Source organism: Babylonia areolata, chromosome 11 (genome assembly GCF_041734735.1).
Source record: "Babylonia areolata isolate BAREFJ2019XMU chromosome 11, ASM4173473v1, whole genome shotgun sequence".
Classification (NCBI taxonomy): Eukaryota; Metazoa; Mollusca; class Gastropoda; order Neogastropoda; family Buccinidae; genus Babylonia; species Babylonia areolata.
This window is the reverse complement of record NC_134886.1, coordinates 29,918,379-29,928,378: the sequence shown is the minus strand read 5'-3', so window position 1 is coordinate 29,928,378 and position 10,000 is coordinate 29,918,379. Positions and strand designations below refer to the sequence as shown.

The 10,000-nt window shown below is 42.8% G+C and overlaps 1 protein-coding gene across 17 annotated transcripts in view; it reads right to left on the bottom strand.

The window, feature by feature from the left end:
• LOC143287646 (uncharacterized) overlaps positions 1 to 10,000 on the bottom strand; it is a 378,570-nt gene that overhangs the window by 142,987 nt on the left and 225,583 nt on the right. For all 17 annotated transcript variants that reach the window (XM_076595773.1, XM_076595775.1, XM_076595774.1 and 14 more), the window contains exons 5-6: positions 7,405 to 7,527; positions 5,567 to 5,689 (exon numbers count right to left, since the gene is read on the bottom strand). In XM_076595773.1, coding sequence (XP_076451888.1) covers positions 5,567 to 5,689; positions 7,405 to 7,527 — 246 coding nt within the window. The remainder of the gene's footprint in view (positions 1 to 5,566; positions 5,690 to 7,404; positions 7,528 to 10,000) is intronic.

The window sequence follows — 10,000 nt, the reverse complement described above, 5'->3', positions numbered from 1 at the left end:
TTTCAAAGAAATGGGGCAGCAGCAGAAGGGCTGAAGGGCTGAGATCTGAAGTACCCTGAACAGATGATGGGCTGAGAAAATGACGAATATCCCCCATTTACTGCCACAGCAACATGGGGGACGTGGATACGGGTTAGGGTGGTGGGTTTAGGGGAGAGGGGCGAGGGGGGATGAGTACATCCACCTCATTCGTATTCTCAGGTCCTCTGACAGGTGTTTGGAATGTGTACAAAGGAAATTCTCATAAACAGAGAAAAAAACGGTTTCGTAGACTTGTTTATTTTTACACAAATATTTCAGAATTAAGAACTTCCATACTTTCACTCCCTAGCTCCCATGATGACAACAAAGACAGTAACAGTAGCAATTTAACAGCAACTTCAGCAACAAAGAATGGAATCAGCAAAAACAGCATCAGCGACAAGACGTAATCCACCCACCCCTCAACAAAAAACAAAAACAAAAACAAAACAAAAAAAAAAACACTTATTTTCCATTTTCATGTCTTTAAGGCAAAATTTAGGTCTTCAATTATTACAATTATCATGAAAAAGAAAAGTGCATGGGGAAAAAAAGGGGAATAACAAAAGAAATGATAACCAGACGAAGAAAATGAAAATGAAAAAATCAGAATGACGACTATAACGAAGACAAAAAGACGAATGAGGACAGTATGAGAAGATGAAGAAGATGAAGAATGATTGATTGATTGAATCTTCAATGAGTAAAGAATTAGGCGCAGTAAAGGCATTTTTACAATTCTGCCCATTTATCAACACAAAACATAAAAATAAAGAACGACACAAAGCATAAAAATAAAGAAATAAAATGAAATAAAATAATAAGAAGAACGACGAATAAGAATAGTAACTGGAACAGTCTATTAAAAGTAACAAAGCCATGAAAAGAACAACTGGTACATTATCACGTACGTACACACACACACACACACACACACACACACACACACACACACACACACACACACACACACACACACACACAAAGAGAGAAAAAAAACCGACATCCACAACAACAACAGAAAGAAGAATATGACTAACATTGTTTAACAATTGTAGCAAACAAAAAGTAGAATGAGAACAATAAGCGTGAAGAAGAGGAAGAAGAAGAGAGAGTAGCAATAACAGTAAGAGCAAAAAGGAAAACAAGAACAAGAACAACAACACAACAAAAACGGCAATAACAAAAAAAACAACAAAAAAACAAACAAACAAAAAAACATCAACAGCAAAAAGAAGAAAGGGGAGAGAAAATAGGTCACCGGGTCAACAGGTGAGTGGCAAGTTAAATCTAGGCCATGCATCAATGGGACGTGAGAGATGCACACAATAGAAGGAATTGGGGTGGTAGGGAACTAACTACCTGTGGGGTAGAGGGTAGCATTCCGTAATCTGGATTAGATTTTTAAATAAAAACAAAACAAAAAAAACTGGAGCATCTCAAAAAAAAAAAAAAAAAATTTTAAGAAAGAAAGAAAAGAAAAGAAAAACAAACACTGGCAGCTGGGACTATGTCTAACAAGTTGACAACAGGTGAGTCCTCTTTAACTGTATTGCCATCTGATGTTTTTGTCTTCTTTTCCTGGCTGTTCATTCATTCCTTCATTCATTCCTTCCTTCACATCATTCATCAATCCCTGGCTCTTGTTTCTTTTCGGTCCTTCGCTTTTTGTTTCTTTTTTTTCCCCATTTGCAACTTCTTTGTTCTTTTCGTGTGTGTGTGTGTGTGTGTGTGTGTGTGTGTGTGTGTGTGTGTGTGTGTGTGTGTGTGTGTGTGTGTGTGTGTGTGTGTTTAACCTCGTTATATTATTGTCTGTATGATATCTCGATCAATCTGTCTCTGTCTCTGCCTCTCTCTCTGTCTCTGTTCACACACACACACACACACACACACACACACACACACACACACACACACACAACCAAATACACACACATACACACAACCAAACACAATCACACACACACACAAACACACACACACACACACACACACACACACACACACACACACACACACACACACACACACACACACACACACACAGCCCGTTTCCCTCCCTCTGCTCCATCAAGTCCGGTTTTTCCTCTCTTGATAAAAGTTCAGACCCGGTCAAAAAAAAAACAAAAACACACACACACAAAAAAAACACAAAAAATAAAACAGGCACAGCTTCACTGATACCGCAGTAAGGTGGAAACCGTACGGATGGCACCACAGGGTGAATGCTTGCTCTGAAAGGAACTGGTGACAGCCAGGTAAAACTAGACCCTTCTCCCGTGTCTCTTCCCAACCCCCCCCCCCCCACTCCAACCCCGCACCCCGCCCCCCCCCCACCCCCACGCCTCCTGCCATCCTCACGCCCTTAGATAATGGAATCACCGCCTCCCCAACACACTCCTTGCTTTTCACAATGGTGAAACGCGGAAGCGACGGATGAGAATTTACTGAGCTGCTGCAAAACACAGCACAGCGAAAAGATATCTGGGCCTGAAACGCTCGTTCGTTTCAATCGAGTTGTGAGGTATCGTCCTGTTTCGCGTCGTGTTCGGATCGAGTCGTTTCGTATCGCATCGGATCCATCTCGCTCTCTACGATCGGCTTCGGATCCACTCAGTTTACGCATACCCAGATTCAAACACTCCACTGTTGGACGCCGTTCTTTCTCTGTGTCTGGACCTTGCATTTGGAATGAACTTCCTCTTTCGCCTCGTCAGGTCTCCGCACTCAGCTCTTTCAAGTCTGGCCTTAAAACCCGCCTCTTCACAAGATAGCCTCCCTCCCCTACCTCTTCCTTGTCTTCAGTTTCTTCTTCTGTTTTAGAGTTTTGCATGCGTATGAATGACTGGTGTGAAAGCGCTTTGATTTGTTGTTGCACAAGATTCAGCGCTATATAAATACTATTATTATTATTATCATTATCGTGTCGTGACGTTTTGGTTCGTGTGGCGTTGTAGAGGATTGTGCGGTGTTGAGTGATAGTGTGCGGTAACTATCAAATCGCATGGCAGCGTATCTTAGTGAACTGTGCGCAGATGTGACTTAAGTACAACACTGAGGTGTCGTAATATAAATAGCGCGCGCACACACACACACACACACACACACACACACACACACACCTACCACCATCACCACCAACCACCACAACAGCCATCAATAACAATGGAAATAACACCACCACCAACAACAACAACAACACAACCATCACCTTCCAAACAAATCACTACGGTGAATGCTACAACATTACTAATGTGAACAGTGAATGGCAAAAGTGTACATACAAGTGTGATCAATTTATGATACAAACTTAAAAGTGTAATATTGACTGATACAAGCTTACAAATGTGACCATCGAATGCTACAAGCTTACAAATGTGATCATCGAATGCTACAAGCTTACAAATGTGAACATCGAATGCTACAAGCTTACAATGTGAACATCGAATGCTACAAGCTTACAAATGTGAACACCGAATGCTACAAGTTTACAAGTGTGATCATTGAATGACAGTAGCTTACACGTGTAATCATTTAATGGCGCAAGTTTACAATTATGATCATTGAATGATACAAGTTTATAAGTGTGAGCACTGAATGACACAAGCTTACAAATGTGATCACTGACAAGCTTACAGATGTGGTTGTTGAATGATACAAGCTTACAAGTGCGATGATTGACTGATACAAGGTTACAATTAATGTGATAATTGACTGATACAAGGTTACAGTTAATGTGACCATTGACTGATATAAGCTTGAATGACACAAGCTTACAAATTATGATAATTGACTGATACAAGCTTATAAGTGTGAGCATTGAATGACACAAGCTTACAAATATGATAATTGACTGATACAAGCTTACAAGTGTGGCCGTCACTGAATGATACAAGTTTACAAGTGTGATAAATGAATTATCATGCTTACAGCTGTAATAACTGACGATACAAGGTTACAATGAATGTGATCATTGACTGATACAAGCTCACAAGTATGATCAGTCAACCTGTGTTCAGAGCCAAGGCCATTGGAACAAACCAGGGACAGGAGTGTTGTAAAGACAAGCGGAGAACGTTCCGAAACGTGTTCCCAAGAAAATAGGAGATCCGTACTAAAAATGAAAATCACCGAGAAGTAAAAAAACAACTCTTCTCTAATCCTGTTAACACGTTACAGTTACAGTAAGACTGTAAAACGCTGAACGAAGGCGGTAAAGAAAAGCAACAGAAATAGTTTCGTATGCTGTCGTGAGCGGAGATCAGCATGTTCGAAACTTCTTTTCTTTTTTTTTCTCAACAACAAACAATCGCAAAACAGTCAAACAAACGCTAAGACTAACCAGTGACTGTATGGAAGCGAGACACAGATTTATGTAGACAAACAAACAAACAATGCCCAGACACACACGTTTCGTTTCATAGCATTTGTGGTAACAACATATCATCGTCCACAAACAAAACAACAGCTGGATTTTCCAACCATAACCATGAGCATCACACAACATGCACAACGCAAAACGAAGCAAGCCTCCTGAGCTGGAAAGTGGGACAGAAAGGAATAAGGGTTGGTAGGGGAGGGATCTGGAAAGAAATGAAAATCCTCCAAAAATCCCCCCCCAGCCCCTACCCCCAACCCACCCCCACACCCCCAAAAAAAGTCTTCACTTAAAGCCAGTACTTTACACCAAGATTGTTAAGTCCAACAACCTACAGGTCACAGACAGGCTTAACGATAATCGATGGTTACAATGATGATGATATGACAAGATATGCACAAAGACTGGCAGGATTTCCTTCCATTCCCCCACCCACTCCCAGCTTACGGCCCCAGTGTGCGTTAATTTCGATGTCTTTTCAGGCGAAAATTAAGTCCTCCTATCATGACAATTTTCATTAAACTTTTTGTTTCAACAGCAATTTTCAGGAAATAAGTTGAAGAAACGAAACAAATTGTATACATATGTTCACTATCTGTTCATCAAGGCCTGACTAAGCGCGTTGGGTTACGCTGCTGGTCAGGCATCTGCTTGGCAGATGTGGTGTAGCGTATATGGTTTGTCCGAGCGCAGTGACGCCTCCTTGAGCAACTGAAACTGAAACTGAAACTGTTCATTAAGAGAGGGAGAGAAAGATAGAGAGATTGGATGTGATGGAAGAAACCAAACCTTTCCCAAATTGTGAACAATCTGGCTCAAATATACATTTACTGGCGACATACATACATACATACATACACACATACAATACACGATAACAAGATTTAAGCAACAACAGACTGAAAGCTTATGCCATGTTGAAACAGCTGTTGTGCAAACGTTACACAATAACAAACCGCGTACAAGAACAAAGGTAAAACGTTTGACGTGTTCAAGCAGACCCACTGTATTTGTATCCAGTGCGTTCAGGCGAATACCTTTGCGGCTGTGTGTGTGTGTGCACATATAAGCAGCACGCAGCTGTAGACGTTGCAGAAAACAATGGGTCAGGACAGAGGGAATAGGAAGAAAAAGAGCACTAGGAGATCACGTGAAATAAGGACTTACGTATGCACGTGCGTCCGTCCGCGTGCAGCCTCTGTCCTTTGGGACACTCGCAGTAGAATCCGCCGTGTGTGTTGATGCACTTGTGCTGGCAGCCTCCGTTGTGATCCACGCATTCGTCCACATCTGGAACGCACGTGGCAGCATAGTATGCGCGTGCACATATACACAAACGCACGCACTCACGCACGCATACTCGCACACGCACGCACGCATAACCACACACACACACACACACACACACACACACACACACACACACACACAAACGAGCGCGTGCGCGTGTACACATGCATATCCTCACACACTGCTATGCAAACACTCACACAAGGACAGAGAGAGATAAGGGAAGAGAGGCAGACATATAGACAGACTGACATTTAAAGACAGATGCGAAAGTCACACTGAAACAACAGACATATCATACGACAGACCAATCGACAAAAGACGAAAAACAAGCGACAGGGACACACAGACAAAAACAAAGAAACAAAACAAACACACAATACAGACACTGCACACACGCGCGCACACACACGAAAACACATACACACACGCGCGCGCGCTCACAGAGACGAAGACGCATGAAATCATGCACACAGGAACGCACACATGCACGCGATATCGCTCATAACACTTGAGAGGTTGTGAGTGACAGGCACACATTCATCCATTCCATATATTCATGAGCACAAAAACACCAAGACAATGCACACATGTCTATCAGTATGAAAACACACAAACAGATAATGTGTGTGTGTGCGTGTGTAAGTGTGTGTGTGTGTGTGTGTGTGTGTGTGTGTGTGTGTGTGTGTGTGTATGCAGGGTATGACTGTGTTTGGGATGCGCAGTTCTTCTTGGAGAAGGAATCTTTCTGCAAGAATGTCAACACTGCTTTGAGAGATAGTTTTCAAAATCTATGGAGACATGCTCTGGAGGCGAGCAGTAAATGTTTGTTTTATCGAAATTTCAAAAGTGGATTTGGTAGAGAAAAATATATAAGTCAAATGCCTGATAATTACGTTATCAGCTTCTTCAGATTTCGAAGTAGTAATCATAAGCTGGAAATAGAAACAGGGAGAGACAAAGGCATACCACGAGAGTTACGACTTTGTAAGGTTTGTAACATGTCTGTGATTGGGGATGAGTTTCATTTTATAATGGAATGTCCCAATTATGAACAGTTACGAAACAGATATGTTCCTAAAAAAATATTTGTCTCCAAAATTGGTTTTTAATGTTTGTAATGTGCTCAAAGGAAGCAAAAAAAGTCACTTTAGCTGTAAGTAAGATGATTAGATTTGCAAATGTTGCCTAGCTATACTTTTGGAGTTAAAAGGCATTTGTGTTTTCTCAACTTTAATGCGACATTGTTGTGTATTTGGAAATGTTTGTTCTGAAAAGATTATTTTGCGGTAATCCTCCATACTCCAGTAGGAGTGAAAGGATAATTAAAACTTGAAACCTGTGACACACACACACACACACTAACACACACACACACACACACACACACACACACACACACACACACACACACAGAGGCGGCAGGGGACAAGACCTTCCATTCACCAAGAAAGGAAGATAACTGCACACACTTCCACCCCCCCACCCCACCCCAATCCCTCAGTAGTATTGTACATGAAACATGCAAATCACTCAGACTGCTCTTTTATTATGTGTTGTGTCTCATTACTTTGAAGCCACTGTTCAATAAATAAAATAAATAAAAAAAAGAAGACAGACAAATAGACAGACAGGGACACTGACAACAGGGAAGGACTACAGAGCACGGCTGGCTAGCTGTGTGGTGTGCGGAAGGTAAAGTGACTTTTTTTTACCCAGACAGCTCTTCATGTCTTCAGCCAGTTCAAACCCCGCACTACACCGACAGCGATAGGACCCCATGGTGTTCAGACAGCCGTCCTGACAGCCACCGTTGTTCGGCGAGCATTCGTCCACATCTGGAAAAACAAACACACAAACAAAAACACACGCATAAATATGTGCTTCACCTTTCATTTCTTTCTTTTCTTTTTTTTTTATATTAAAGTATAGCAGTGTGGCATTGAGGAAACACACAAACACACATACACACACACACACACACACACACACACACACACACACACACACACACACACATACACACACACACACACACACACACACACACACACACACACACACACACACACACACACACACACACACACACACACAGGAGGTTCTTATGGTCGAACTTTCACGGGCATTAGTTCATAGCCTTATTTCTACATTCCTTCAATGTACTTCAGAATTGTGTTAATGGCTTCTAATCATTATTAACATTACTGAATTGTTACTGTTAAATGCAACTGCATGTTAGTTGGTAGTTTTCTACCTTTTCTGTTTTCCTCTTCCCTCTCCCCTCCCCCGCCCCCCTCCCCGCCCCTCCCTCCCCCCCACCCCCACCCCACCACCCCTCCCCTTTTTTTCTTTTTCTTTTAATCGTCTTTTATCACTGATAGTGAAATGACGCTAAACTAAAGAACGAACACACAAATACTTCATCTATTTTCAATCTTGATTCTCAGAAAAGAAAAGCGGTGTGGCCTACTGAAAACGCCCACCCACAACAATACTTCACCCCTTTTTTTCTTTTAATTTTCATTGAAGTATAGCGGTGTGGCCTGGTGAACACACACACACACACACACACACACACACACACACACACACACACACACATATATGCAGCATGCACTTAGCGCATGTAAAAGAACCCACGGCAACAAAAGGTTTGTTCCTGGCAAAATACCGTGGAAAAATCCACTTCGATAGGAAAAACAAATAAAACTGCACGCAGGGAAAAAAATACAACAAAATAAATGGGTGGCGCTGTAGTATAGCGACACGCTCTCCCTGGGGAGAGCAGCCTGAATTTCACACAGAGAAATCCGTTGTGACAAAAAGAGAAATACAATACAATACAATACAATACAATACAATACAATACAATACAATACAAGTAGAAATCGTAGTAGTAATGAGCAGAAGGTGCGTGGAGAGTTTGGCGAGTGAGGAAGAAGATTCCGCCGGAGAGATGGATGACCACGTTAAGACTTTCCTGCTACACCCCCCTCTCCCGCCATCCCCAGCACCTGCTCACCTCCACACACACACACACACACACACACACACACACACACACACACACACACACACACACACACACACACACACACACACACACACACACACAAACTGCATCTTCAGGCCGAGGTCCGCTAAAGGACGAGAGCTATCGGCCCTTAATTGCCGTTCTTCAGACTTTAAGTGTCAGTGAGCAGGGGCAAGAGTGGGACAAGGAAAGAGAAGAAGAAGAAGAGAGAGAGAGACAGAGCTAGAGACAGAGAGACAGAGACAGAGAAGACACACAGACAGACAGGTAAGGTCGACGGACAGAGACGCACACACAGAAAAAAGGAGAGACAGGAAGTGCCACAGAGAGAGAGGGGGGGGGGAGAGAGAGAGGGACAAAGAGAGAGAGAAAAAGAGAGATAGAGGGCGCCACATACAGAGAAAAAGAGAGAGAGAAGGAGAAAGAGAAAGAAAGACAGAGGGTGCCACAGAGAGAGACAAAGAGAGAGAGACAAAGAGAGAGAGAGTCAGACAAACAGACAGACAAACAGAGACGCACACGAGAAAAAGAGAGAGAGAGAGAGTGCCACAGACAGAGAGAGAGAGAGAGAGAGAGAGAGAGAGAGAGAGAACTATTGATCACAAGTCTGTGTGACTGAATCAGTCAAACGACTGACAAAACTGACACTGTTGATCAAACTCCTTTGAAATAATAATAATATTCAAAAAAAGACAGATAAAAAGGCACTATTGATGAAATCATCTGTGTGATGATGATACTCAACCTCACTAACACCAACACCACCCTCCTCCCCCACCCCTTCCTCCAACACCTCCACCACCAACACCACCCCCTTCCAGCCTCCCTGTCACCCTTCCCTCTGTCAGCATGGCTTAAGAACAGGGGCCTCACTCCACAATCAGCCGTCAAACAGAGTTAGCTCCCTTGATTAGAGTTGTCTCCCCGGAGTGCTGATCCCCACGGCAAGGGGTCACAATGGCTGACCCTGGGCGTCCCCACAGGGGGCGATGGGGGATTCATTAACCGTCCTTCCGGAGGCACCCCACCCCCGCCCCGCCCACCACACAATGGATGGGGAACTGAGGGGGACAAAGGTGTGGGGAAGGACTGAGAGAGAGAGAGAGAGAACACTGAACACTGAACACTGAACACTGAAATGTTTAATGTCATTAGCTGTAAAGCTCTAGTGACACAGTAGGTACAAATCAGAACAAAAATGGTGCAAAACAAATACAATGGAACAGAAAGGAAAAAAAAACCATAATCAAAGCAATCTAAACTACTAAGGGATA